Source organism: Phocoena phocoena, chromosome 9 (genome assembly GCF_963924675.1).
Source record: "Phocoena phocoena chromosome 9, mPhoPho1.1, whole genome shotgun sequence".
Lineage (NCBI taxonomy): Eukaryota > Metazoa > Chordata > Mammalia > Artiodactyla > Phocoenidae > Phocoena > Phocoena phocoena.
In genome coordinates, this window is record NC_089227.1 from 82,782,916 (window position 1) to 82,810,856 (window position 27,941).

Sequence of the window (27,941 nt, forward strand, 5' to 3'; positions counted from 1 at the left end):
CCGCGATCGCGCCCCGACAGCGCCTCGAGCCCGAGCCCAGCCAAGCCGGAGCCCAGCCGGCAGCGCAGCCCCCGCCCCAGCCCGCGCCAGCATGATGAACAACAGCGGCTACTCCGAGGCCCCCGGCCTCGGCCTGGGCGACGAGGCGGACGACATGCCGTCCACGGAGAAGGACCTGGCGGAGGACGCGCCGTGGAAGAAGATCCAGCAGAACACTTTCACGCGCTGGTGCAACGAGCACCTCAAGTGCGTGGGCAAGCGCCTGACCGACCTGCAGCGCGACCTCAGCGACGGGCTGCGCCTCATCGCGCTGCTCGAGGTGCTCAGCCAGAAACGCATGTACCGCAAGTTCCACCCGCGCCCCAACTTCCGCCAGATGAAGCTGGAGAACGTGTCCGTGGCCCTCGAGTTCCTCGAGCGCGAGCACATCAAGCTCGTGTCCATCGGTCAGTGCGGGCGGGGAGGGGGAAGTGCCCCGAGGAGGGGCTGGCCCACGGGGACAGAGGACTCAGGTGCTGGGTGGGCGCGCGGGGAGCCGAGAGAGGGCCGAGAGAGCCCCGGCGTCGGGAGAGGACCCTGTCCCCGCTCTCCCGCCCGCCGATGCAGGCCCCCTCGGGTCCTGCCTTCGCACCCCTCTCTGGTCGGCCGGCATCCCGAGGCGGCCCCGGGGGAGTCCAGACCCGACAGTTTCTGAGCCCTCCAGCTTCAGCCTCCCTCGCACACTCTCACCAACCCGCCTCTCCCCTTCGTCCCCTTTCCTGCCACCCGCACCCCCAGACCAGGCTTGAGAGGACTGGGCCAATGCCCATTACTGATTCCCGGGGGCACCTCCCCCCAAACAAAGCAAATGGCTTCCCAGCCTCCCAGCACCTCCACCGGGGAGGAGCGGCTGAAGGCGGGTCCCAATCGCTGCCCGATCCCAGGGAGCAGGGGGAGAGCTGGTGGCCGGGCGGGCGCGGGGCCCGGGTCCCCCGCGGGCATATGTTCTCGGCGGCTGGGTTCAGGCCCAGGGGCCAGGGCCGGCAGGGCCCAGCCTCGGAAACCTAAAAAGGCTCTGAGCGAGATCCGAGAGCCTTAACCCCTGCCTGTCCTCTACCAGCTTCAGCCGGCCGGGGAGGGGGCTCCCTCCGTCCACGCCCGGCCCCCGCCCACCCCCTAAGCCCCGATTGGCTGCAGCTCAAACGGCCTGGGCTGAGGGGAGGGAGGGAAGGCCTGAAAAAGGGAGGAAGTCATTGAGTGTAACCAGATTTGGAAGGTGTGTCGGCGCTGGGTGGGGGTGGGGAGGCACCCCAGGCTTGGGAGCTGGGGAACCCGGGATGGGCTCTGAGAGGGTAGGAGCTGGCCCTCCCCTCACCGCCCTGCCGTCATCCCTGCAGGCCGGGGGCCTGGGGCAGAGCCCTACCCCTGTGGCGAGCTCCTAAGAGCCCTGATGGGATTTGCAGGAAAGGGCCCCTCGGCGGGGTGCACCCCAGGGCCGCAGGAGGGGAGTTTCACAGGGCGTCCGGTGCCCCCCAGGCTGCCCCAGAGACTTCTTCAGATGATGGAAGGTCTGTCCGTCCACCTCCACTCTCCCTCGGGGCATCTCTAGGCCTCCGGAATTAGCAGCTGAGCTCAGTCCGGGGCCTTTTGCCCCGGCCAGTCCGCTCTCTAGGCCTTACCCCCTCCTGCCCCAATACTGACCCCCACCCCACCCGCTCTGGCCTGGAAATAGCCCTGCCGCTGTGACACAGCAGATGTCTCTGAGCTTTCCAGAAGGACAAGCCTGAGGACAGGGCGTGGGGAGGGGCCCCCCGGTGTGTGTAGTGGGAGTGAGGGCTGCTTGAGAGCGCGTGGGGTTGCCGGGGGCCAGGGTCAGAGAGGAGTCAGCCCTGGGCCTGTCAGCCCCCGGCAGCTGGGATTTCACCGACTGGACTGACGGTCCCAGGTGGGGTCTCGAGGGGAGAGCCTGGGGCCTCAACAAGGCTTCGTAGGAAATGGCTCAGCCTTCCCCTCCCCTCCCCGCTGCAGGGCGCTCGGCCCCTCTCCAGGCCTCGTCCTTCCTGAGAGCACACCTCTCCCCTCCCCCATGGTGGTGCCTGGCTCCGGCCCCTTTGGCTCAACTGTGTGTGGAGAGGCCGTCTCAGAACAGAGGGGGAAGAAGCAAAAGCTGGTTTTGGGGCGGGAGGGAACCCTCCTTTCCCGCTCCTGCAGGGAATTGTTCCCCATTTGGGCCAAGTGGCTCGCTCCCGCCGCCACCGCCGGATGAGATAAGCTGTCAGCAATACAGCTGCTGGGGCCTGAGGCTGAGGCTGGATGGGAGGGGGCACAGGCGGCAGGGGCTGCCCAACCTGGAGAAGCTGTAACGGGTGGTTCCCCGCCAGGCGGGCATCGTGCTTCCTCTAGTTTCCTCTGTCCCGCTAAGTGGTAGGAAGGGGTTGGGGCAGGGGCCGTCTCTGGGCATCGTCTCAGGACTGAAACTGAGCATCTGGGCGCCTGGGAGGAGGTCAGAACGGCTCCCCACGCCCTTTTCTAGGAGTGGGGCGGGAGCTGGGGGTTGAGCCGTCCCCCTGAAGGAGGTAGGGGTACCCAGCCGGGGTGGAAGGAGCTGTGTGCCCTCCTTACCCCACCAGCCCCTCAGCCCCTCCGAACAAAGAGGCCTATGCGGCAGCTCTGTCCCGCAGCTGTTCCCCAGTTGCTATTCCTTCTCCTGGAGCCAACCTCCGAGGGAGGGGCTGGAGGGGGCAGCAGCTGTCCCGGCACCTCCCTCGCTGGGCCCTCTCTTCTTCCCCTCCACTTGAGGCCTGGGGTGGCCTCAGGGACTGGCTCTGGGGCTCCTCCCACCCCTTTGGTGGCATCCCCATTGGGGTGGGAAGGAGGGAACCCGGCCTGAGCAGAGCTCCCCTCCTCTGCCTGGCCTCTGAGGGGGAGGAGGGAGAAGAAGGTCACTGCCCCTAGAGTGGGACTCTAGGCCCACCCCTCTCCTGCTGACCAGGACCACTTGCTGTCTGGCCCAGGGCCAGTTGCTGGGGAGAAACCTTTCCCTGCGGCAGATGGGATTGACGCCCCCGCTCCCCGTACCCCCGCCCCCCGCCCCAGCAGCCTCAAGGCCTCCCTCCCAGGGATCTGGCTGCAGTTTGCAAGTAGCACTCTGGGCATTCGAGCACCAGCTTTGGAGGCTGTCAGGGTTGTGAGAGGCTGTGAGGCCCTGGGTGTCAAGACTGTGCGAAAGTGTTGTGGGCCTGTGTGTGTTTGAGAGAGACCGCACCAAAGCACCAGGAGGCTGGGAGTGAGTGTGTCATGGAATCTGCAAGCTGCCAAACCATTGTGCTGCAGTGGAGCCAGGGGTAGAGGGGGCGGGCCTGGGGAGCTGCTGGGGAAGGAAGGATGAATCAGTGAAAGGGTGGTGGAGCCAAGGGGACCAGAGCCCGAGGCCAGAGGGACAGAGAGACTGAGACTCCCCTCCTGGGAGCAGGTTGAGGGGGGATACTGGGGTTCCCCAGGCCTTACCCTCCAAAGGCCATCCCCCAAGATCTGGTGGGGGGCAGGAAAAGATACGTAAGGAGGCACCTTCAGCCCCACCCTTTCCCATCTCTTGGGCAACACCAGTAAACAAGGCTGATTCTCCCACCCTCTCCCAACCTCCTAAAAGCAGTGCTCAGGGAAGCTGATGGATTTCAGGCCTGCATTGTCCTTTACAAGTAAGCTGGTTTCCAATGATCTATACTCCAGGCCACTCCTGGCTCCTGGATATTTCTCTCTGGCTGTTAAAAGGGAACTAGGCCCCCCAAATCTTGGGGTACCAGTTCTGGTCCGTAGTATTCCTCAAAGGAGGGGATGGGTCGAGAGCCTCGGCTGCCCCCATGTGGACTTGAGTCCACATGGGTAACACTCCCCCTGGCTCTTGTGAAATCTTACTGGTCCCTATCATTTGAAAACATGATTTTCAAGCTTTAACAGATGTGCACTGTACCCACCCCCTCCTCCAAGAACTTTGTTCCTAAAACCTTTTATAGCGTTCAGAGTAGAATTTGGCTGGAACCACGTTGGTCCCATTCCTCTCCAACTTCAGTTTTTAAAATATTCATTCATTCAACCAGTATTTATTGAGATTCTACTAAGTTCTAGGCTCCGAGTAGACATAAGATACAGTATCTAGAGGAAAAGAAGGCAGACAAAAGAAGTATATACTGTATGATTCTATTCATAGAAAACTCTAGAAAATGCAAGCTAATCTATAGCGACCAAGAGCAGGTCAGTCGTTGCCTGGGAAGGAGACACCAGGAGGGGCAGGAGTGATGGATCACAAAGGAGAGGAAACTTTGAGGAGGGGTGGATATGTTTATTATCTTGATTTGTGGTGATGGCTTTGTGGGTATATACATGTCAAAACTTATCCAGTTGTACTTTCTAATAAGTAGTTTATTGTACATCAAGCATACCTCATTAAAACTGTTTAAAAAAGAAAAAGAAAGGAAACGAAACAAAACGGTGTCTGCCCCCGAGAGGCTTCCAATCTTGCGTAACTGCATGGATGCCTGTAGCCTGCTAGGAGGCTCGCACAAGTGCCGTGCAAGAGGTGAAACTACACGCTGAAGGAACACATTGGGAGGCAGCCTCATTCTGAAGGGAGAGGAGGGGTCCATCAAGGGCCGGGCCTCACAGGATGGAGAATTTGGTAGTCAGAGAAGGAGTAGGTCCTGACCCAGCGCTCAAGCAGCACCTCAGGAGCTGGGCGGGGGAGGGGAGGGCACTGTGCTAGAAGTGGAGCCCTCCCGAGCCCAGATCGCCTCTCCGCTCCGCAGACAGCAAGGCTATCGTAGATGGGAACCTCAAGCTGATCCTGGGCCTGATCTGGACACTGATCCTGCATTACTCCATCTCCATGCCCATGTGGGAGGATGAGGAGGATGAGGATGCCCGAAAGCAGACACCCAAGCAGCGTCTACTCGGCTGGATCCAGAACAAGGTGCCCCAGCTGCCCATCACCAACTTCAACCGTGACTGGCAGGATGGCAAAGCTCTGGGCGCCCTGGTGGACAACTGTGCCCCTGGTAAGTGGGCCGGCGGCACACCATGGATCCTTGAGCCCGGAAGGGGGGCTGGGATGAGCTGGTGATGCCGAAGCTTCTGTTTGTCAGAACACATGTCCCAGGGTTGGGGGATCAGGACCCCCTGCCCCAGCTGAGAATCACTGCTGGAGTTAGACCCTTCCTGATGAGTTGCCAGATCCTGCAGTGGCAGGAAAAGGGTTTACAGGCCAGGACACTGGGGTTCAGAAAAGGCCAGTGACTTGTCCAAGATCACATAGCTTATCTGTGGCAGAACTGAACCAGAGCCCAGGGCCTCAACTCCCTGCTTCCTACTTTGCCACATGGGTGTCATTTCTGCTCAGCCAGCAAAAAGCAAATGTGGTGGGACTCTGGCTTTCCAAAGAAGGCCAGGACTTAGACCCAAAGAAGGCTGTTCTTTGTGAGCCCCTGGGACAGCGTTGAGAAGGGGTTGAAGCCCAGGATGATGTGGGCTGAGGCTGATGTGACACTGCCCAGTGGCAGGTGACCCAGCCCTGCCCTCTGTCGATGTAGGCCCTGGCCTGCTCAGGTGGGGGCAGCTGAGGGCCCATGAGAAGACTGAGGCATCACAGGCGAGAGCCGTACCCCTCGTGCGGCTCCCTTTCTGACCCTCATCTCCTGAGAAGATAGGTCTTCTCAACCCCTATCGGTCAGCTCTGCCTCTGGGGAGCCATGTCCCCTTGGGCGAATCCTCCCTCAGCCTGGGGTCAGCTGGGGAGCAGGGGGTGGGAGGCGGGGGCACCGGCCGCCTGGGAAGCATTCCCAGCTGCTGAGCCATTGCCCATGGCTGGTGCGGCTGCCAGCAGTGAGCTCAGCTGTTCTGGCCAGTCATGGATTCCAGCCTTTGAGCTGGCCCCCTCCCCGCCAGTGAGCAGCGCCCTCCTTCTTCAGCTCTGGCTTGGACCAAGCACACCCTAACCCCTGCACCCCTTCCCAGGAGTGACCTGTGGCCACCTCAGCATTCCTCCCATTAGAAGGACTGGGTTCTGGGTGGCTGGAGAGAAGAACTCATCCTCTCCAAACAGGCCCTTCAGTGCCTCCATTTCCCCAAGGGGGAAGTCAGGAAGGAGAGAGAGTCTTATGCTCTGAGGCTGTTGTGGGGAAGGGCTTGGAGACCTAGGACTTCAGGGCAGTTGTGAGGAGACCTTTGAGGCGACGGGTCAGAAGCATGTGTGGGACGGGGACTGCCCACCCGGAGGCAGCTGGGATGAGGCAGGAGAGGTCTGCGAGGGATGCCCTCACAGGGGTTTGGTGTTCAGGGTCGGTGCTGGGGCCTGGTAGGCAGGAGGCCGGCTGGCAGGGCTGGTGCCAGGCTGCGTCAGCCGGGGCAGAAAGCCCTCATTGTTGGTGCTAGGGAGGGCTGCCGTGCCTCTAAACAGCGATGGGCATCCCAGCTGATGGGCTATAACATCGGGGGTCAGCAGGAACCTGGCTGGTCAGGGGCCTAGGGCTGCATGGGAGGGAGTGTGAACCCACAGCCCATGAGGGTGTTGGATGAGCAAATGCTCTGTATGCTGGCTGACTGCTTCCCCTAGTCATCGCCTCCCTCCGCCATCTCTCCAGGCCTCTGCCCTGACTGGGAGGCCTGGGACCCCAACCAGCCTGTGGAGAACGCCCGGGAGGCCATGCAGCAGGCGGACGACTGGCTCGGGGTGCCCCAGGTACACTGGCGGACGGGGCGGTGGGAGAGTAAGGGGGCCAGAGGGCCAAGGGTGGAGTTGGGTCTATAAGGGTACCTGGTCAGGATGTGGGTGAGAACCGGGGCTCCTGGCTAAGGAGGGCATCCTCTAACTCCCTTCCTCCTCATGGCAGGTGATTGCTCCCGAGGAGATTGTGGACCCCAACGTGGATGAGCATTCTGTCATGACCTACCTGTCCCAGTTCCCCAAGGCCAAACTCAAACCTGGTGCCCCTGTTCGCTCCAAGCAGCTGAACCCCAAGAAGGCCATCGCCTACGGACCTGGTATGTACTGAGCCCTCACAGCCCTCCCCGGGCAGCTGGGCACAGGCTAGGATGGCTCTCCCTAAACTCTCGGGCTCTGCCTTCTGCCCTGCAGGCATTGAGCCGCAGGGCAATACCGTGCTGCAGCCTGCGCACTTCACCGTGCAGACAGTGGATGCTGGCGTGGGCGAGGTGCTGGTCTACATTGAGGACCCCGAGGGCCACACCGAGGAGGTACGGAGAGGCCACTGGGGGTTGGACAGAGACCACAGGCCAACAGCTGAAGTGGCCTGGAGATGGCTGCCAGAGCTACCCTCTATGCTGGAGATGGGAGACGCCTCACCATGGGGGCTGCAGGAGCTGTGGGCTTAGGAGGGGCTCTAACTGCCAATCTTTTCCCTTCCCAATAGGCAAAGGTGGTTCCCAACAACGACAAGGACCGCACCTACGCTGTCTCCTACGTGCCCAAGGTCGCCGGCTTGCACAAGGTATCTACCTATAGGCCCTCCCCCCACCGTCCCCCGTCTTCCCCATTCCATTCACATCCTTGGCTCTGCTGAATGGACTCCTGTCTCAGCTCGCACCCCGCCCCACCCCCGTGCACCAGCCACCCGCCTCCCACCCTCCTTGGCTCTGCTCTGCTCTGCTCCTCCATCCCCTCTCAGAGCTGCTCTCCTCTAAAAGCTTACCTTTGGCCTCTGACCCCCAGGTGACCGTGCTCTTTGCTGGCCAGAACATTGAACGCAGCCCCTTTGAGGTGAACGTGGGCATGGCCCTGGGGGATGCCAACAAGGTGTCAGCCCGTGGTCCTGGCCTGGAGCCCGTGGGCAACGTGGCCAACAAACCCACCTACTTTGACATCTACACCGCGGGTGAGGACGGCCCCCTTACACCTGACACCCCCTGACTGGGTGTGGGGCGTATGCATGGGGGCCTGGGGCAGAGTCCCAGCCAGAGGGCAGTGGTCTCAGGGTGAGGGAGCCCCAAGCAGAATGAGGGCTGATGGCCGTTGTCGCAACAGGGGCCGGCACTGGTGACGTTGCCGTGGTGATCGTGGACCCGCAGGGCCGGCGAGACACAGTGGAGGTGGCCCTGGAGGACAAGGGCGACAGCGCGTTCCGCTGCGCGTACAGGCCTGTGATGGAGGGACCCCACACGGTGCACGTGGCCTTCGCCGGTGCCCCCATCACCCGCAGCCCTTTCCCTGTCCACGTGGCAGAAGGTAAAGGCCCTCCACCCATCTGCATGATCCCCTCCCCGACGCCAGGACACAGAGAGCGTTGCCACCGAATTCCGCGTCTGAGGATTTACGGGAAACGCACTACCTCCAGGGGCGGGGTGGGGGGAGCCATCTGAAGGCTTAAAATGGGCAGAAGAGCGAGCCAAGGGGTGGGGCTCTCGAGAGCTCGTCTGTCCATCGCCTGCCCCCAAGGGGGCTCAGGAGGCCACAGTGAAGGATGCCAGACAGGGACCACTGTGGAAGGGTTGAGGGGGAAGCGACAGGGCCACGTGGGTGGGGGGCATTTAGGTGAGCACCTGTACGCCAGGCCCTCAAGCAGTGACCCCCCACTTGGTTCTCTCTTTGCCATTCAGAGCCCCTGCCGCCGCTCGCCCCCTCCGTGCCCATCGTCCACCAGGCCAAGAGAGTGGCGCCACGTTAGTACAATCCAGTGGAGGCGCGGCCGGGCATGGCCGTAACTGACTGGCCTCTCCTGTGCTGTGTGGCATGGCCCAAGCGGTGTGGAATCGCGCCCCCCTTCTGTGGCATTCTGTGACAGGCCCCAAGTTCTGCGCCTCTGCCTATGTTTTGTGGCAGATCTAGTTTCTTTGCCACTTGCCTGATGATTTCCGTGATACAAGACCTCCGTTTCGTGCCATTGCCTGTGTTCCATGGCAGGCTCCGGGTTCCGTGCCGTTGCCTGTTCTGTGGCAGTACCCGGATTCTCTGCCATTGTCTGTGTTCCGTGGCAGGCCTGGATTATATGTCATTGCTTGTTTGGTGGCAGCCCATGGGTTCCATGCCATTTTATGGGTTCCGTGGCAGGCTGAGATCACTGTTCTTTGGCCTGTGTTCAGTAGCAAAGTCTGGGTTCATTGCCACTAGCAGTGTTCTGTGGCAGGCTGACTTCCATGCATTGCCTGGGATCTGTGGCAGGCTTCCGGTTATATGCATATCTCTTGTTCCATGGTGTTGCTGAGTGTTTTGTGGCATGACTTAGTTCCTAAAGCTGCTATGGTGGCTCTGAGAAGGCTCAGATGGCTCTAGGTGGGTGGCCTTGGGGTAGGTGAAAGGTCCTTCCCTGTCTCTCTTTGCTCCAGTCTCTGCTCAGGCTCTGCCTTGCCTGTGTCCCAAGCGACACTGACTCCAAGGAGCCTGGTGGGGAGGGTTTCTTGTGAGCAGCCTGATGAGGGGGGCTGGGGGCACCGTGGCCAGCTCCCTGCCCAGCATGGTCTCGGCAGCCCTAGTTGTGTCGGGGGCACCAGGGAGCACGGGGGAGGGTTGCATGAGGCCATGGCCTGTGCCTGGGGGGCGTCAGGAGGACTGTGCACAGCGAGGTGGGGGATGAGAGGTGAGGGCTGAGGCTCTGTCTAGGGCCTCTCGGCGCCCCCAGCCTCACCCCTCTTCTCTCTCCCAGCCTGTAACCCTAACGCCTGCCGCGCCTCTGGGCGGGGCCTGCAGCCCAAGGGCGTGCGTGTCAAAGAGGTGGCTGACTTCAAGGTGTTCACCAAGGGTGCTGGCAGCGGGGAGCTCAAGGTCACAGTCAAGGGACCAAGTGAGTGCCAGGGGGCCGTGGTGGGAGTCGGGGCACAGGGGGGGAAATACAGCCAGTGGTTCTGAGCCCCTGAGGGCAGTGGTGGTCAGCACCACGCCCCCCTGGGGGGCTCCAAAGAGACACTGACTGGAGGCTCCCTGGGACCTCAGGCACATTGTCTGACCTCTGCCTCAGTCTCCCAGTGTGCAAGCCGGGAATGCTGCTCTCGCCGGTGTGCTGCCCTGGGCTGTTACACAGTGCCTACTACAGTGCCTACCGGCAGCAGTATCCTCAGGCTGGGCCTGGGTCCCAAGGCTCCCGGAGGGGACTGAGCAGCTGGGACTCGCAGAGCCTTGACCCCCCACTTCCCACACCTCCTCAGAAGGCACAGAGGAGCCGGTGAAGGTGCGGGAGGCTGGGGACGGTGTGTTCGAGTGCGAGTACTACCCCGTGGTGCCTGGCAAGTACGCGGTGACCATCACATGGGGCGGCTATGCCATTCCCCGCAGGTAAGCACCATGCGGCCCCCGTGCCTCCAGGTCTGGTCCCTCAGAGGGTGGGAGAGGGAGGCGGGCTGCCTGGGACTCTGAGGGAAGGGAGGGGGACGAGTACCTCTGGTGGGGGCAGCTCCCGGCATGGACACCAGCTCCCTCTTTGCCCAGCCCCTTTGAGGTGCAGGTGAGCCCAGAGGCAGGAGTGCAGAAGGTGCGGGCCTGGGGTCCCGGCTTGGAAACTGGCCAGGTGGGCAAGTCAGCCGACTTTGTGGTGGAGGCCATTGGCACGGAGGTGGGGACGCTGGGTAAGTGGCTGGGGTGGTGACAGGTGGGAAGTGGGGGGAGTGGTGTGATGGAAGGACACTGGGGGGTGACTGGGGTCAGGAGGTGGGAGTGCTAGCGAGTGTCGAGATGAGACTGGGAGATGGGACGTGGGGTGATCAGGGTGGTGACGCCGGGAGAGCGATGCCCCGGGGACCTGCCTGAGTATCCAAGTTGCTTCTTGTGCTCTCTGACCCTCCCCATCTTTCACCTAGGCTTCTCCATTGAGGGCCCTTCACAGGCCAAGATCGAGTGTGATGACAAGGGAGATGGCTCCTGCGACGTGCGGTACTGGCCCACAGAACCAGGGGAGTACGCCGTGCACGTCATCTGCGACGATGAGGACATTCGAGACTCGCCCTTCATTGCCCACATCCAGCCAGCTCCACCAGACTGCTTCCCGGACAAGGTGGGGGTCCCAGCTCCCGCGGGCCCGGGACAAGGTGAACAGGCCCTCCTCCAGTCCCCAACACAGCCCTCCGGTCTTGCCCCTGCGCAGGTGAAGGCCTTTGGGCCCGGCCTGGAGCCCACTGGCTGCATCGTGGACAGGCCAGCAGAGTTCACCATTGATGCCCGTGCTGCTGGCAAGGGAGACCTGAAGCTCTATGCCCAGGTGGGGTGTTGCCCCATCTCTGTGCCCCTCGCCGCTGTAGCAGGGACCCTGGGGGGGTGGGGGCAAGTTAGAGAAAGGGGCCTCCAGGCCTCACAGGACTGATTCTCATGGATCCATTAGAACTATGAAAAATTTAAAGTTTTGTGTTTTCTTATTGATGATCATCTTAAAAACATATTTTACCAAATATATATTTTTGTACTAATAATTTGCAATTGAAAGATGATTTGACTGAGTAAGACATTGGTTTCCCAGCTGAGTTTCTCACAGTGGTGTCCACTGACCCCTAGAGGTTAATGAATATGTTCTTGGGTCCAAGAGGATGATTTCTTCTTTAAAAGGTTATTTATTCAATTTTAGGAACATTGATTTAGCTGAGCGTTTCCCCTGACAACACATTTCAGAGACCTAGGCTGGGAGACCAGGCCACACAGATGGTCTAGAGCCTGGCCTCCCTGTTCCCAGGGTGCGCCCTGGCCACCAGAGCTTGTGGCACTAGGCTCTCCCGGTCTGAGGTCTGTGGCTGGGCGGGGCCTGTGAGTGGGTTGGCGGCGGGTAAGGAGGATGGCCCACGGCCAGCAGAGGGCGCTGGTGCTCTAGGAGTCCGGGGCACTCCAAGAACCTTGCTTTGGGTGACGCCCACAGGACGCAGACGGCTGCCCCATTGACATCAAGGTCATCCCCAACGGCGATGGTACCTTCCGCTGCTCCTACGTGCCCACCAAGCCCATCAAACACACCATCATCATCTCCTGGGGAGGCGTCAACGTCCCCAAGAGCCCCTTCCGGGTATGTCCTTTGCTCCCTGCCCCGTGCCCACTGCCAGGGGCCCCAGAGGGAGGGCGGAGCCTCACGCAGGAGATGTTGGCTGTCCCTGGGCCCTGTCATCGCTCCCCACCTCAAGGTCCCTGCGAAGATGCTAAGACTGGTCCTGCTAAGGCTGGGCTCAGAAGTGCTGGGGAAAGGGATAGACCTTGAGGAAGGGGCACCGTGCTGACCATCGACTCTTCCCCACAGGTAAACGTGGGAGAGGGCAGTCACCCTGAGCGGGTGAAGGTGTACGGCCCTGGCGTGGAGAAGACAGGCCTCAAGGCTAATGAGCCCACCTACTTCACGGTGGACTGCAGCGAGGCGGGGCAAGGTGCCCTGAGGACCAGGGAGTGGGGCGGGGCCGGGCGGGGCCGGGCAGGGTCTGGGTGGGAGGCGCTGGTACCCTCCACCTGGTCCCAGCTGTAGGCGGACTGGTCAAGTGCCGGAGGTTGTTGAGCCCCCCGCTCATGGCCTCGTGCCTGCCTCCCCTCAGGCGATGTAAGCATTGGCATCAAGTGTGCCCCCGGCGTGGTGGGCCCTGCAGAGGCTGACATCGACTTTGACATCATCAAGAATGACAATGACACCTTCACAGTCAAGTACACACCTCCAGGGGCCGGCCGCTACACCATCATGGTGTTGTTTGCCAACCAGGTACCCTACGCTTGGGTTTTGGTTGTCACGGGTGGCTGCACACCCCACCCTGCCCCGGCCCACATCTCAGTCAGCAGCTTAAGAGGCAGTCGTTTGGGGACAATTCTACAGCCGTTGATTGCGCACTTCCTATGTGTAGGCAGCGTGCCTCAGAGGAAACAAAGGGCACTTTTTCAGAGACTGCTCGTGTCCACCCTGACCAGGCTTTTTCTCTCTCCAGGAGATCCCTGCCAGCCCCTTCCATATCAAGGTGGACCCATCCCACGATGCCAGCAAGGTCAAGGCTGAGGGCCCTGGGCTGAACCGCACAGGTAGGTGTCTGAGTCAGGGCTGGGCTGGGCTGGGGGTGGGGCTGGGTGGCCGCCAGCCCCTCACCACCATCTCGGTGTGACTCCCCAGGTGTGGAAGTTGGGAAGCCCACTCACTTCACGGTGCTGACCAAGGGAGCCGGCAAGGCCAAGCTGGACGTGCACTTTGCCGGGGCTGCCAAGGGAGAAGCTGTGCGAGACTTTGAAATCATCGACAACCACGACTACTCCTACACTGTCAAGTACACGGCCGTGCAGCAGGTGTGTCCGCCCCCTCCATGCTCCACCCGTCCCGGCTATGGGGTCGTGGGTCTCCTTCCTTCAGTCTCACAGGGCCCGCTCTGCATGTAGCCTCCCAGATCTTGCACTTTGCTGCCTTCCATCCTCTCTCGCTGTGGATCTCTGAGCCTGTGGTCCACATCGGCCAAAGGCATGTTGCCAGGCTGTGCCTAAGCCACCCAGTTCTGACCTCCTGTTGTACCCAATAGGGCAACATGGCAGTGACAGTGACCTATGGTGGAGACCCTGTCCCCAAGAGCCCCTTTGTGGTGAATGTGGCACCCCCACTGGACCTCAGCAAAGTCAAAGTTCAAGGCCTCAACAGCAGTAAGTGGGGCAAGAGCTGCCCTGGGAGTGAGGAGAGCTGGGCGGGGGCAGTGGGTTGCTGTCTCTGCTCACGGTGTCCCTTGCCGTCTACACAGAGGTGGCTGTGGGACAGGAACAGGCATTTTCTGTGAACACGCGAGGGGCTGGCGGTCAGGGCCAGCTGGACGTGCGGGTGATCTCACCCTCCCGACGACCCATCCCCTGCAAGCTGGAGCCTGGGGGTGGAGCTGAAGCCCAGGCTGTGCGCTACATGCCCCCTGAGGAGGGACCCTACAAGGTGGACATCACCTACGATGGTCACCCGGTGCCTGGCAGCCCCTTCGCTGTGGAGGGTGTCCTGCCCCCTGACCCCTCCAAGGTGAGGAAATAGGGGCTGGTGGGAGCTGGGAGTTGGGGGCTTCTAGCGAAGATGGGTGAGTCACAGGGGCAGAGGCCAGAGGGCCTTACGTCCTGGAGTGAGCATAGCCGAGGACCCAGGGCCGAGGCAGTCCCCCACTTCAGGGCCTGCCTTTGAGACTGCTTAGTGTTTTTTTGGTTTTAATTTTTGTATTTTTATTGAAGTATAGTTGATTTATAATGTTGTGTTCGTTACTGCTGTACAACAAAGTGATTCAGTTATACATATATGTACATTCTTTTTTAATATTCTTTTCCATTATGGTTGGTTGTAGGATTTTTTTTTTTTTGGCCGCACTGAGCAGCATGTGGGATCTTACGTCCCCGACCAGGGATCAAACCTGTACCCCCTGCAGTGGAAGCGCAGTGTCCTAACCACTGGATGGACAGGTTGTTGAATATAGTGCTCTGTGCTATACAGTAGGACCTTGTTGTTTATCCATCCTACATATAAAAGCTTATATCGAGACAGCTCAGCTATTAAAAGCCTGGCCTTGGATCCGACCTGGGCTTCAATCCCAGGCCCACCAGCTGTGACAAATTATTTAATCTCTCTACCTGCGTTTCCTCGCCTGGAATTGTTATAAGGACTCAGCCTGTGGTAGCTGCTACAGTTGAAAGCGCTTAGCTGATTTGAGAGCCGTGAAGGCCTCGTGGGCGAGGTCAGGTGTAGGTAATCCACACACCTGTTCCTTCTTTTAGGTCTGTGCTTACGGCCCTGGTCTCAAGGGCGGGCTGGTAGGCACGCCAGCGCCCTTCTCCATCGACACCAAGGGGGCGGGCACGGGTGGCCTGGGGCTGACCGTGGAGGGCCCCTGCGAGGCCAAGATCGAGTGCCAGGACAATGGTGATGGCTCGTGTGCTGTCAGCTACCTGCCCACGGAGCCGGGCGAGTACACCATCAACATCCTGTTTGCCGAAGCCCACATCCCCGGCTCGCCCTTCAAGGCTACCATCCGGCCCGTGTTCGACCCGAGCAAGGTGCGGGCCAGTGGGCCAGGCCTGGAGCGCGGCAAGGCTGGTGAGGCAGCCACCTTCACTGTGGACTGCTCGGAGGCGGGCGAGGCTGAGCTGACCATCGAGATCCTGTCGGACGCCGGCGTCAAGGCCGAGGTGCTGATCCACAACAATGCCGACGGCACCTACCACATCACCTACAGCCCTGCCTTCCCCGGCACCTACACCATTACCATCAAGTATGGCGGGCACCCCGTACCCAAATTCCCCACCCGCGTCCATGTGCAGCCCGCTGTGGACACCAGTGGAGTCAAGGTCTCGGGACCCGGTGTGGAGCCCCACGGTGAGTGAGAGAGGAGCCTGGAGCTGGTCGCATCGCCGGTCAGGGAGGGAGGGAAGCGGGGCTGAGGGCTTGTTGGGGGGGAAGGGAGGGCTTTGGGGCAGCGCTGAGTCTTTAGGGCTCAGATACCCCAGAAGAAGGCGCCTGAGCCAAAGGCAGGACGCGGAGCTTCACCTCTGGTCTCGTGGCAAAATTGCATTTTCCTGGGGAGATTCGCAACTTTCATCAGCTGATCTGAGAAAGCTAAGAACCTTGCTCTCCATGGTACAGAGGGAAAGCTTTGGGGTTGAGGGTCACAAGAGTCAGGAGACAGTTCAGCTCAGCTCGGTGACTGTGAGTTACCATCTGCTGGGGGCCAGACCCTGGGCTAGGCATGGCGGGGTGTGCAGAGGAACCTAAGACCCAGACCCGCCCTCAAGGGGCGCACAGGCTGGTGGGGAGACTCAGGTGAACAGAGTGTCAGTATGTGGTGAGGGGAGCGCAGGCAGGGGCAGTGGGAGGCGGGGCCCGGAGCTCGCAGGGCTGAGGGGGGCAGGGCTCAGGCTGGGGAGCAGCAGGTGGGGAGGAGGAGAGGCCTCGGAGTTGGGGAGGGAGGGCGCGCTGGGGTGAGCAGCTGTGTGAAGGCTGCCCCCAACCTATGCTGAGCTCTCGTCTCCTGGGAGCCAGGTGTCCTGCGTGAGGTGACCACTGAGTTCACTGTGGACGCAAGATCCCTGACAGCCACGGGTGGGAACCACGTGACGGCTCGCGTGCTCAACCCCTCGGGTGCTAAGACGGACACCTACCTGACAGACAACGGGGATGGCACCTACCGAGTGCAGTACACGGCCTACGAAGAGGGTGAGGGGCTGGGCTGAGCGGGGACGTGGGGATCTGATGCCGGCATTTTCGGGGGTTGGGGAGGTAGGGGCCTCGCACACCCTGACTTGCACTGTGTGGCTGGCTTCCAGGAGTGCATTTGGTGGAGGTGCTGTATGATGACGTAGCTGTGCCCAAGAGCCCCTTCCGAGTGGGCGTGACTGAGGGCTGTGACCCCACTCGCGTCCGGGCCTTTGGGCCAGGCCTGGAGGGTGGCTTGGTCAACAAGGCTAACCGCTTCACTGTGGAAACGAGGTATTCCTCCCTCCGCCTTTCCTAACCTTGACCCTGATCCCAGCCACCTGGTCTCCCCCTTCATCCTTCTGTGTGTGCCTCATCCCCAGCCTATCCCCTGTCAAGGGTGCAAACCTCCCCGTGTCCCAACCCCTGTAGCTGGTCCCTTCTCAGCTGGGCCCCCAGCCCCCATTCAGCTTCTCCATCCCCACTCACTGGTCCTAGCGGAGCTGATATAGGGGTGTCATCTTGTAGGGGAGCTGGCACTGGGGGCCTAGGCCTAGCTATCGAGGGCCCGTCGGAAGCCAAGATGTCCTGCAAGGACAACAAGGATGGTAGCTGCACCGTGGAGTACATCCCTTTCACCCCTGGAGACTATGACGTCAACATCACCTTCGGGGGCCGGCCCATCCCAGGTGTGCACGGGGTGGGTGGGACTCAGGGAGGGCAGCAGGAGGCCTGCTCAGCGAGAGAGAAACTGGAAGGAAGTCAGGTGTGGGGACTCATCCCTAGAGCAGGAAAGCCCCGAGCCCAGCCGGCAGGGAGGACGTAGAGCAGGCAGGTGCTGCGGTCGCGGCCAAGAGGCAGGGCGGTGCGTGCAGTCCGTTCCCAGAGGTCCAGCACTGGTGTCTTGGCCCTTTGTCTGGAGCGCCAGACCTCGTGGGTTCGGTCACTCAGACACAGTGCAAGCCTCTGTCCCGGGCTCAGCAAGGACAGCCTCTCACACCCTCTCCCTCTCACTGTCTGCAAAGCAAGGAACCCCCCTGCCCTCCTGCATGGCCGAGTTGCTCAGGGCAGGGGTAGGGGTGGGGAGGGCGGGGTTATGTCTTCAATTATCACATAACTCGGGCCTGCTGAAATTGGACATTTCTCTTCCTTATCTAATTTCACGCTGGCAAAAATGCATTTTCTGTTACAGATACTCCACTTTTAACATTTTATTAATTTAGGAAGGCCTTCTTCCAGGCTTGTGGTCTAAATAAGTGGATTTGCCCAGCCGCAGTCTGTAGCCAAGTAGCCAAGTTTATTTTCCCTGTTTACATTTTCTTAGCAAGTCCCTAAGCGTTTGCACATTTGGTCTGGTCTCCCTGGGGCATTTCAAAGGCAGGGAAGGCGTCCTCCTCCTCCTCGGTGTCAGGTAGACCCTCCTGGGCAGGTGGGTAGGGGCTGATGTCCCTCTCCTTGCAGGGAGTCCATTCCGGGTGCCAGTGAAGGATGTGGTGGACCCTGGGAAGGTGAAGTGCTCCGGCCCAGGGCTGGGAGCCGGTGTCAGGGCCCGGGTACCCCAGACCTTCAAGGTGGACTGCAGCCAAGCTGGCCGGGCTGCCCTGCAGGTGGCCGTGCTGAGCCCCACAGGTATGGAATGTCTGGGGCAGGGTGGAGGGAGGCAGAAGTGATGCCAAGAGGCTTTGCTGACCCTGCTCCCCTTGCCCAGGTGTGGCTGAGCCTGTGGAGGTGCGTGACAATGGAGATGGCACCCATACCGTCCACTACACCCCAGCCACTGATGGGCCCTACACAGTAGCTGTCAAGTACGCCGACCAGGAGGTGCCACGCAGGTGAGGCCCAGCTTTGGGCTCCTGTGCTGTGCTGAGCTCTGGGGAGCTCCCGCCAGGGCCGCACCTGCAGGGCCACTGCAGGGCCCTGGAAACACCCCTCCTACTTGTGTTCGCCTCATCCCACCTCTGCTGCCCCATCCCGCTCTTCCTCAGGGCCCCCTGCCTGTCTCCACCCTGGAGGTGGCACAGCCCCAGGGGCTCTCCTCTGGCTGGCCTGTCCCCCCATGTAGATACAAAATTTACAAAATTAGTGCCTTGGGAAAAGGCACCATGTAGCTACAAAAAGGTGGGAGAGGGCAGCCTCCTGCATCCTCCTCTTTAAACAATTCACGGCATCTTCCTGGAGAATGGAGAAGAAATGCTCAGGCTTTGTCACGGGCACACCTGTGTGACCCTCCCCCAGACTCAGGCTGTGACCTGGTCCCTCCTCCCTGCCAGGAGTCATCTCCCCTGCTCATGAATGTGGGGAAGATTCCAGGCCCCAAACGAGACGGGATTCCCTTTGCCCCAGAGCTTGAGCCAACTGTCCATCCCTTCTGCCCCTCAAGCCCCTTCAAGATCAAGGTGCTTCCAGCCCACGATGCCAGCAAGGTGCGGGCCAGCGGCCCCGGGCTCAATGCCTCTGGCATCCCTGCCAGCCTGCCTGTGGAGTTCACCATCGATGCCCGGGATGCTGGGGAGGGCTTGCTCACTGTCCAGATCCTGGTGAGTCCATGTGCCGCCCCCCTCTCAGCTGAGGCTCTGGGCACAGGCTGGCCTTGACCTCTGTTCCTCCCCCAGGACCCTGAGGGTAAGCCCAAGAAGGCCAACATCCGAGACAATGGGGATGGCACGTACACCGTGTCCTACCTCCCGGACATGAGTGGCCGGTACACCATCACCATCAAGTATGGCGGTGATGAGATCCCCTACTCGCCCTTCCGCATCCACGCCCTGCCCACTGGGGACGCCAGCAAGTGCCTGGTCACAGGTGGGCACTCACCCCGCCTCCCCTGCCCCTCCCCCCCCACCCCCCCACCCCCCCATCATGAGCACTGCGTGGCTTACACTCTTCTCCATTTCCAGTGTCCATCGGAGGCCACGGCCTGGGTGAGTGCCCCTTCTCCTCTCTTTCTGCTGTGGGCTGAGGTGGTGGGGGAGCTGGGCACAGGCCCGCGGACCCCTGACCGGACATTCCTGTGTGGCAGGTGCCTGCCTGGGCCCCCGCATCCAGATTGGGGAGGAGACGGTGATCACGGTGGACGCCAAGGCGGCAGGCAAGGGGAAGGTGACGTGCACGGTGTCCACACCGGATGGGGCAGAGCTTGACGTGGATGTGGTTGAGAACCACGACGGCACCTTCGACATCTACTACACAGCGCCCAAGCCGGGCAAGTACGTCATCACCATCCGCTTTGGAGGCGAGCACGTCCCCAACAGTCCCTTCCACGTGCTGGTAAGCTCCGCGGCCACAGTGGGACTAGGGCGGCTGGGGAGGTGGGCCGGGCCCTCTTAGTGGTAGCAGGGAACCTGTCCCCACGTCTGATGGATCCGGGACCCAGAGTGCCCCAGAGTCGAGTCTGTGCTTTCCCTGCAGCCTCCCAACCCAGGAGGTGAGCACAGCCCTGCTTCTGGCCCCTCTGGTGGTTGGTCAGCTCTCTCTGGTGGAACTTGCCGTGTTCCTTCTGACCCTCGGGCCCACTGTCCCTGTGCATCTCCCCAGGGTGGCCCTGCAGGACGATGAAGCCCTCCAGAGGGTAGAGCACCCAAGATATCCATCCTGCCCTGTGGGCAGCCCGGGACTTCAGGTCCCTGGGCCATTCCCTGCGTCAGCTCGTGGTCCCTCGAGCTGGCGTGTACCAGCTTGCTACGTCCTGTGCCCTCCCGCGCCTGGCTTTCCAGGCGTGTGACTCCATGCCCCGCATGGAGGAGCCCTCTGACTCTGAGCGGCTGCACAGGCCCAGCACCTACCCCGCACACTGGGTACTGCCACCTCCCACCCGGGCCACACCTCGCCCCCCTCCTCCTCTTCCTTTATTTCTTCTCCTCTTCAGGGGCCAGGACTGGGGCATGGTTTGGGGTCATCTTGGGGGAGCAGGCAGGGGTCAGGCTGGGCAGACGGATCCCCAGGCTGGGCGCGGCACCTCTTCTCTTGCAGCTGACACGCCTCTCCTGCCCTCTGGCTTCACCATGAACCATCTTTTTCTTTGCTCATTTGCTCTGACTTCAGTCATGGCTCAGGCCAAGCTCCCCAGGCCTTCCCCAGCCAAAGACTGTTCCCTCTCACCTGCCACAGGCCACAGAGGAGCCAGTGGTGCCCGTGGAGCCAATGGAGTCCATGCTGAGACCCTTCAACCTGGTCATCCCCTTCACTGTGCAGAAAGGGGAGCTCACAGGTACTGCCCCGGGGCCCTGAGGCATGAGGGCTCAAAGGGAGGACACCTGCATCCAGGCCCAGCTCCTTCTTTAGAGATGAAAGCTGGGGCCCAGAGCAGGGAAGCAAGCTACCCAGGGTCACACAGCAAGTTGAGCAGAGCTGGAACTCAGACTCCAGCTTTCTGTCTCCCAGGTCAGGGTTCATCCGGATGCTCCAGGCTGTCTCCTGGTGCCTGACCTCTGGGGTAGAAGCAGAACCACACAGGAGTGGGAGCCTGGGACAGCAAAGGGGGTTGAGGTAGGAGAAACTGGGGTCCCCCACTTAACCCTCTGCCTGGCAGGGGAGGTACGGATGCCCTCTGGGAAGACCGCCCGGCCCAGCATCACTGACAACAAGGATGGCACCATCACGGTGAGGTACGCACCCACCGAGAAAGGCCTGCACCAGATGGGGATCAAGTATGACGGCAACCACATCCCTGGTGAGTCGGGGGCCAGGCTGGGCTTGGCTGGGCTGAGAGGAGCCCATAGTGACTTCACCCTCATCTGCCTTCTTTCAACAAATCTTTATTGAGCACCTGCTGTGTGCAGACACCATGTGAGGCCTGGGAAGTCTGGTGCCCTGGTGGGAGGCCCCTGTGGCAGAGATGCAGGGCTCAGCAGGGAGGGAGCCTGTGGGGAGGTGCGGGGGCCGAGGTGGGCTCAGGCAGCTCCTGTCCTCACTATTGACCCAGCCCCCTTTCTCCGACCACCCCCAGGGAGCCCCCTGCAGTTCTACGTGGATGCCATCAACAGCCGGCACGTCAGTGCCTATGGGCCAGGCCTGAGCCATGGCATGGTCAACAAGCCGGCCACCTTCACCATCGTCACCAAGGATGCTGGGGAAGGTGAGGGGAGCCGGGTGGGGGCAGCCAGTGCAGGGGTGAGGGCAGAACCTCTGATCTCAGCCCTTCCTCCACCCACAGGGGGTCTGTCCCTGGCCGTGGAGGGCCCGTCCAAGGCAGAGATCACCTGCAAGGACAACAAGGATGGCACCTGCACCGTGTCCTACCTCCCCACGGCGCCTGGGGACTACAGCATCATCGTGCGCTTTGACGACAAGCACATTCCGGGGAGCCCCTTCACAGCCAAGATCACAGGTGGGTGGACGTGTGGGCACACAGCCTGCCGCACACACCCCAGCACACAACGGATGTGCAAGCCCAGCATGTTCAAGTAAGTCACCGGGGCGTTAGGGTAGGGCCCCCTCGAGGTGGAAGAGGTCGTTTTTGGATAAATGTAAGGAACACTCTATCCTCTAGAGCAGGTGAGAGACATCCAGCCACCCTCTGAAAACATACCTTGTTGAGTTTTTTAAGTCAGGGTACTGATAATCCCTTTTGATAGACGAGGAAGCCAGCAGGCCCAGAGGGGCTAAGCAACTTGATCAGAGCCACACAGCGGGAAAGGGGTATGGGCTGTCTGGCCCAGTCTAGTTTTTTGGTTCCATGCAATCACGTGACTCAGGATTTACATTCATGTAAATTAGGGATTTAACCCATTCAGGACTGGGGCAGCCCCAGGGGAGCTGGGTGTGAATGGAGACTGCGCTCTCCCTGGTCTCTCTGTGCCTCGGAGTGGTCCCCAGTCTCTGTTGAGTCCAGCGGGGGTTGCCAGAAGTCTCCTGATCTCCATGAGGGCAGGGCCTGCCTGGAGTCACACTGCCTGACATGCCAACTCTCCCCCAGGTGATGACTCGATGAGGACGTCACAGCTGAACGTGGGCACCTCCACGGACGTGTCACTGAAGATCACCGAGAGTGACCTGAGCCTGCTGACCGCCAGCATCCGTGCCCCCTCGGGCAACGAGGAGCCCTGCCTACTGAAGCGCCTGCCCAACCGGCACATTGGTGAGCATGGGGGCCATGGGAGGGGCCCGGCAGGGTGGGGGGGCGGTGAGGAAGGCGGGGGCAGCCGCAAAGGAACACTGCCGGGCCCAGGGCTCCATTCATGCCTGACCTCCCTCCCAACAGGCATCTCCTTCACCCCCAAGGAGGTTGGGGAGCACGTGGTGAGCGTGCGCAAGAGTGGCAAGCACGTCACCAACAGCCCCTTCAAGATCCTGGTGGGACCGTCTGAGATCGGGGATGCCAGCAAGGTGCGGGTCTGGGGCAAGGGCCTGTCCGAGGGACACACGTTCCAGGTGGCGGAGTTCATCGTGGACACTCGTAATGCAGGTGCTTCTTGCCCCAGAGACCCCTCATTTCAGCTGGTGCCGCCAGTGACGACTAGTCCTTTCCTGCCCAGTGCCCCTTGGCCATACACTCCTCCCTGAACCTCCTGGCGCAGTCTCTGCTGAGATTCACATTCTGGGGCCCCTTTGGGGAGAGTGAATGTCCCCATGTCACTTCTCCCATGTTTCAGAGAAAGCTCAGCTTTACTGAGTTTGTCTCTCCCTTGCTCACTGGAACCCAAGAGGCCTGCCTTAGGAATTTTCCAGACTACCTATCCCCGACCTCTGGGTCAGTGCCTGGCTCACCCCTTCTCCTCCTGCTGAGGCGTCTTTTGTTAGCGGTTGATACACCTTGGGTGCCTGTTCTGGACGGAGCCTGTAGTTTGGGGAGGGGAGAGCAGAACAGCAGTGGGGACTGAGGGAGACGTGTCCCTTGTTCCCCGCTAGGTTATGGGGGCCTGGGGCTGAGTATTGAAGGCCCCAGCAAGGTGGACATCAACTGTGAAGACATGGAGGACGGCACATGCAAAGTTACCTACTGCCCCACGGAACCCGGCACCTACATCATCAACATCAAGTTTGCTGACAAGCATGTACCTGGTAAGGCGCTGGGCTGCTGCTGGGACAGGCCAGGAGGCCAGCGACGAGTGATCTGAGACGCCCGACCCTCCCTTTCTCCCCTCCAGGAAGCCCCTTCACGGTGAAGGTTACAGGTGAGGGCCGCATGAAGGAAAGCATCACCCGGCGCAGGCAGGCGCCGTCCATTGCCACCATCGGCAGCACCTGTGACCTCAATCTCAAGATCCCAGGTGGGAGGCAGGAGCCGGGCTGCGGGGTGCGGGAGCAGGGCGATGGGGAAGGCCCAGGGCCCGCCCCCACGGTCTCTGTCCTGCTGGCTCGTTTCTCACCTCCCTCCCCGCCTTGGGCTCCATGCGCGCACAGGGAACTGGTTCCAGATGGTGTCGGCCCAGGAGCGCCTGACGCGCACCTTCACACGGAGCAGCCACACGTACACCCGCACGGAGCGCACGGAGATCAGCAAGACTCGGGGCGGGGAGACCAAGCGCGAGGTGCGGGTGGAGGAGTCCACCCAGGTTGGCGGAGACCCCTTCCCCGCCGTCTTCGGGGACTTCCTGGGCCGGGAACGCCTGGGCTCTTTTGGCAGCATCACCCGGCAGCAGGAGGGTGAGCAGGGCGGGGCTGGGGTCTTCACAGGGACGCTGGGCTCTCCGTCCCTCGGGACAAGAGGGGGAGGCTGTTGGTCTGAGTGGAGGAGGGGGTTTTACTGAGGGAGGGAGGGAAGGGCCAGGGCCAGGAGCAGCCCCCGTGTCGCCCTGACACTCCCCACCTGCTGCAGGTGAGGCCAGCTCTCAGGACATGACCGCACAGGTGACCAGCCCGTCAGGCAAGACGGAAGCCGCAGAGATCGTGGAGGGAGAGGACAGCGCGTACAGTGTGCGCTTTGTGCCCCAGGAGATGGGGCCCCACACGGTCACCGTCAAGTACCGCGGCCAGCATGTGCCAGGCAGCCCCTTTCAGTTCACCGTGGGGCCACTGGGTGAAGGCGGTGCCCATAAGGTGCGAGCTGGAGGCACAGGGCTGGAGCGAGGGGTGGCCGGCGTGCCAGGTAAGGGGCAGGGGGCCAGGGCGGGGGCAGGGCAGCCACCAGGGTGGACCATGGTGCTGAGGAACCGCCCCTGTCCCGTTTCCATCTCCAGCCGAGTTCAGCATCTGGACCCGAGAAGCGGGTGCCGGGGGCCTGTCTATTGCTGTGGAGGGTCCCAGCAAGGCGGAGATTGCATTTGAGGACCGCAAAGATGGCTCCTGTGGGGTCTCCTATGTTGTGCAGGAACCAGGTGGGTGTCCACCACGGGGCTGGGCCTGCCTGACCTTCCAGACTGGGTTTTTGCTCGCCCAGGCAGGAGACGGGGCTACTGAACCAACTCTTCACCTGGGCTGCCGCTCTTTCTCTGCCCTGTCTCCCTCCACCCCACACTCCTGGGAATGCACATCTGTCTCCAGAGCTGAGCCCCGACCCAGGAGCTTGTTCTGGGATGAGGCCAGGGTGGAGGGGGTTCCACCCTGCTGTCCCCAGTCCTGGGGCCTGTGCTGACTGGCCTTCCCTCCCCAGGTGACTATGAGGTCTCCATCAAGTTCAACGATGAGCACATCCCAGACAGCCCTTTTGTGGTACCCGTGGCCTCCCTCTCAGACGACGCTCGCCGTCTCACTGTCACTAGCCTCCAGGTATGTGCCTGGGGGCCCCTTTGCCACCCTGAGAGATGGGCAGAAGTAGAGGATGGCAGGCCCATGTGGCCAGGGACTTAGCGGTGACCTTGGAAGGTCCAGACAGACAGATGTCCCCTCTCTCCCAGTGTCTGTACAGCAGGGGGCTCCATTCCCCCTTCTAGCTGCCCCTCAGGAGCCCTTGTGCCTCTCCTCCCCCATCCCCTACCCCTACTCTAGAACTGGGCTCTGTGGCCCCAATCTTCACCTCCCCGGGAGCCTCCCCATCGGCCCACCTCCCCCATCGAGTGCCCCCAGGGCAGTCTAGGCCACACCCCTCCTTCCTCATCCCAGCTACTGTTTGCAGTCCACACACAGCACCGTCCTAGCACTGGCTTCTCTGCTGACAGGCCTGCTTTATGGTTTCTGGGTCTTAGCTCCTCAACCAGGACAGGGCACATCATGTGTCGTCCCCACCATGCCCAGCCACAGCCAGGTGGCCCCACCTCATAGCAGGTGGATGCCAAGGCCACAGACCCTGCCTCCACCTCCCATCACAGCCCTGTTCAGAGCCTCCCTGAGCTGGGCTGGGTGTGCAGTGAGATCAGTGCCGGGCTGCAGAGACGAGCCCTGCAGACCCTCCCAGGAGTCTGAGCGCCCTCTGTGGCCTCTGCAGGAGACGGGGCTCAAGGTGAGCCAGCCAGCGTCCTTTGCGGTGCAGCTGAACGGCGCACGGGGCGTGATCGATGCTAGGGTGCACACACCCTCGGGGGCGGTGGAGGAGTGCTACGTCTCCGAGCTGGACAGTGGTGAGCTGGCCCTCTCCCTGCCAGGCTGGGACTTTCTGGGAAGGGGAGGGAAGGACAAAGGCTCACCCACCAACGTCTGACCCACAGACAAGCACACCATCCGTTTCATCCCCCATGAGAATGGCGTCCACTCCATTGACGTCAAGTTCAACGGTGCCCACATCCCTGGCAGTCCCTTCAAGATCCGAGTTGGGGAGCAGAGCCAGGCTGGGGACCCAGGCTTGGTGTCAGCCTATGGTCCTGGGCTCGAGGGAGGCACTACAGGTGAGTGCCTGGGGCTGGGGAGGAGGGGTGGACACTGGTGCCCCAGAGGCGGGGCAGCGTTGATGAGCCCGAGCCCAGCACGGACCTGCTCCGGGGAGGCTTCCTGTCTACACCCTTGCTACCTCTGGTCCCCAGGAGTGTCATCGGAGTTCATTGTCAACACCCTGAATGCGGGCTCGGGGGCCTTGTCTGTCACCATCGACGGCCCCTCCAAGGTGCAGCTGGACTGTCGGGAATGTCCTGAGGGCCACGTGGTCACTTACACTCCCATGGCCCCTGGCAACTACCTCATTGCCATCAAGTATGGTGGCCCCCAGCACATTGTGGGCAGCCCCTTCAAGGCCAAAGTCACAGGTGAGTGTCCTGGGTGGGGGAAGGTCCCTCCAGCCCATTCCATACTGGCTGGCTCCAGTGGCCATTCACATCCGGGTCATATGCCCCAAACATCGGGGTCAGGTTACCAGGAATAAAGTGGGCCTGGCTTTACACGTCACCCCATTCTCCACGTGGACTCATGTACATCACTTAAAAAAATCAAATCCTCTTTATTGTCCATCACTTGACTAACCTTTTCCCTGCGGTGGCTCCCCAAGCTTTCGCTTAGCGTTCTGCCCTCCTCTTCCCACATTTCTGGCTTCCAAGAAGACAGAGCTCAGTAAAGATTCAGCCAGCTTTCCTTCTGGAAGCTGCGTGAAGGACTCGTTGATACATGTTCCTTTTTAAAGCAGGACCCTACCCTGTGACTTGGGGTCCCAGGCAAAGCCCAGAAGTCGGGTGGAGGGGGAGCCATCGAGGCTCCAGACCTCGAGATAAGCCTGCCCCGGAGCCCTGTTTGGAACGGGCTGCCACTCCTAGCATGCTGCATCTGAGGAAGGGAACGCGGGGCTGTCGGTGCCGGCACACGGCCTACCGCCTGGGGAAGAGCAGGCCTCTGACTAAGCTCGTGGCCACCCACTCTGCCTCTCAGGTCCCCGGCTGTCTGGAGGCCACAGCCTTCACGAAACATCCACGGTCCTGGTGGAGACTGTGACCAAGTCGTCCTCAAGTCGGGGTTCCAGCTATAGCTCCATCCCCAAGTTCTCCTCAGATGCCAGCAAGGTGGTGACACGGGGCCCTGGGCTGTCCCAGGCCTTTGTGGGCCAGAAGAACTCCTTCACCGTGGACTGCAGCAAAGCAGGCAGGCAGTGGGGGGAAAGGGGGCAGACCCCCAGGGTGGGCAGGTGCGCGGGAACGTGGGCCCAAGGGCCTGGGGTGAGCCTGTCCCTCACTCCCTCTCTCTCCAGGCACCAACATGATGATGGTGGGTGTGCACGGGCCCAAGACCCCCTGTGAGGAGGTGTATGTGAAGCACATGGGGAACCGGGTGTACAACGTCACCTACACCGTCAAGGAGAAAGGCGACTATATCCTCATCGTCAAGTGGGGCGACGAAAGTGTCCCTGGAAGCCCCTTCAAAGTCAATGTGCCCTGAATCCCAGAAGTGCCTCCCCCAGCCTCGGCCCCCACCTCTGGCCAAACACACTCACAGACACACACACACAAATAGGCCACACCCAGATGCACGCACGCAGCAGAATCAGATACCACAAACACCTGCCCTGGGGGTGGAAGGAGTGGCACTGCCCCCCTCCCTGCCCCCCCCCGGGTTGGAAGGCCTCGTCCGTCTCAGGGCAGTGTCCCTGCCTCAGACGTGACATGAGGGCGAACTGGAGGTTGGGGGGCCAGGGAAGCCCTGAGTTTTCTGGCGGGGCTGAGGCCAGTGGGGGAGCACGTGTCTGGGGGTGTCTGCATGTGTGAGAGAGGTCGCCCTCAAACTGCACCGCCAGCGGGGCCTCCTTGCCACTGAGGACTGCATCCGGCCCCTCTGGTGGCCACAACCCCAGAGCGTTAAGGACTTGGAAGAGAAAGCACAATCGCAGGAGAAAATGGACCCAGCAGCAGCAGGCTTGGTGCGTGTCCTGGCCCCGGGCAATTGAGATCCCAGCCAGGCTTCCTGGGGGACTGATTTCTCTTTTTTTTTTTTTTTAAGATTGCACAGCTCTGCCCCATGGGGGGCTTTTTTTTTTTTACACACTGCGAGGCCCAGCTTTCTGGGGGGCTTTTGCACATGTCATGCGGCTCAGCTGGGAGCCGTTTAGGTGGAAAACAAATAAAGTGCGGCCTGTCGCAGAGGCCTGGCTGT

General features: G+C 61.2%; 1 protein-coding gene across 5 annotated transcripts; it reads left to right on the forward strand.

Annotated features, from left to right (window-relative positions):
- The first annotated feature begins 91 nt into the window (after positions 1 to 91).
- On the forward strand, positions 92 to 27,928 carry FLNC (filamin C). Of its 5 annotated transcripts, XM_065883396.1 has the most exons (48): positions 92 to 446; positions 4,782 to 5,030; positions 6,612 to 6,709; positions 6,861 to 7,011; positions 7,106 to 7,224; positions 7,401 to 7,478; positions 7,700 to 7,862; positions 8,012 to 8,212; positions 9,627 to 9,764; positions 10,126 to 10,252; positions 10,406 to 10,542; positions 10,774 to 10,967; positions 11,058 to 11,171; positions 11,817 to 11,960; positions 12,189 to 12,312; positions 12,475 to 12,635; positions 12,856 to 12,946; positions 13,035 to 13,204; positions 13,432 to 13,549; positions 13,645 to 13,907; positions 14,648 to 15,245; positions 15,909 to 16,082; positions 16,193 to 16,355; positions 16,590 to 16,750; positions 17,523 to 17,690; positions 17,770 to 17,893; positions 18,442 to 18,598; positions 18,674 to 18,863; positions 18,959 to 18,982; positions 19,081 to 19,328; positions 19,775 to 19,855; positions 20,169 to 20,268; positions 20,590 to 20,730; positions 21,007 to 21,135; positions 21,214 to 21,387; positions 21,976 to 22,137; positions 22,261 to 22,464; positions 22,908 to 23,060; positions 23,147 to 23,269; positions 23,403 to 23,645; positions 23,818 to 24,087; positions 24,179 to 24,316; positions 24,592 to 24,707; positions 25,363 to 25,495; positions 25,583 to 25,759; positions 25,895 to 26,113; positions 26,727 to 26,936; positions 27,043 to 27,928. In XM_065883396.1, the coding sequence occupies exons 1-48, from the start codon at positions 92 to 94 to the stop codon at positions 27,228 to 27,230; spliced, it is 8,163 nt and encodes a 2,720-aa protein (XP_065739468.1). In that variant the 3' UTR covers positions 27,231 to 27,928. The 5 variants fall into 5 exon arrangements, with proteins under 5 accessions (XP_065739468.1, XP_065739469.1, XP_065739470.1 ...); XM_065883397.1 differs by lacking the exon at positions 19,775 to 19,855; XM_065883398.1 differs by lacking the exons at positions 18,959 to 18,982; positions 19,775 to 19,855; positions 23,403 to 23,645 and adding an exon at positions 19,483 to 19,515 and having other exon boundaries at positions 155 to 446; positions 19,081 to 19,340; positions 20,139 to 20,268.
- The last annotated feature ends 13 nt before the right edge of the window (positions 27,929 to 27,941 follow it).

What these genes read in the sequence shown, in the direction of transcription:
- FLNC (XM_065883396.1), top strand. Translation starts at nt 92, where the DNA reads ATGATGAACAACAGCGGCTACTCCGAGGCCCCCGGCCTCGGCCTGGGC. An exon ending in CCGAGGGCCACACCGAGGAG is followed by an intron (nt 7,225 to 7,400) that starts GTACGGAGAGGC and finishes CCTTCCCAATAG; the next exon opens with GCAAAGGTGGTTCCCAACAA. An exon ending in TCACTGTCACTAGCCTCCAG is followed by an intron (nt 24,708 to 25,362) that starts GTATGTGCCTGG and finishes TGGCCTCTGCAG; the next exon opens with GAGACGGGGCTCAAGGTGAG.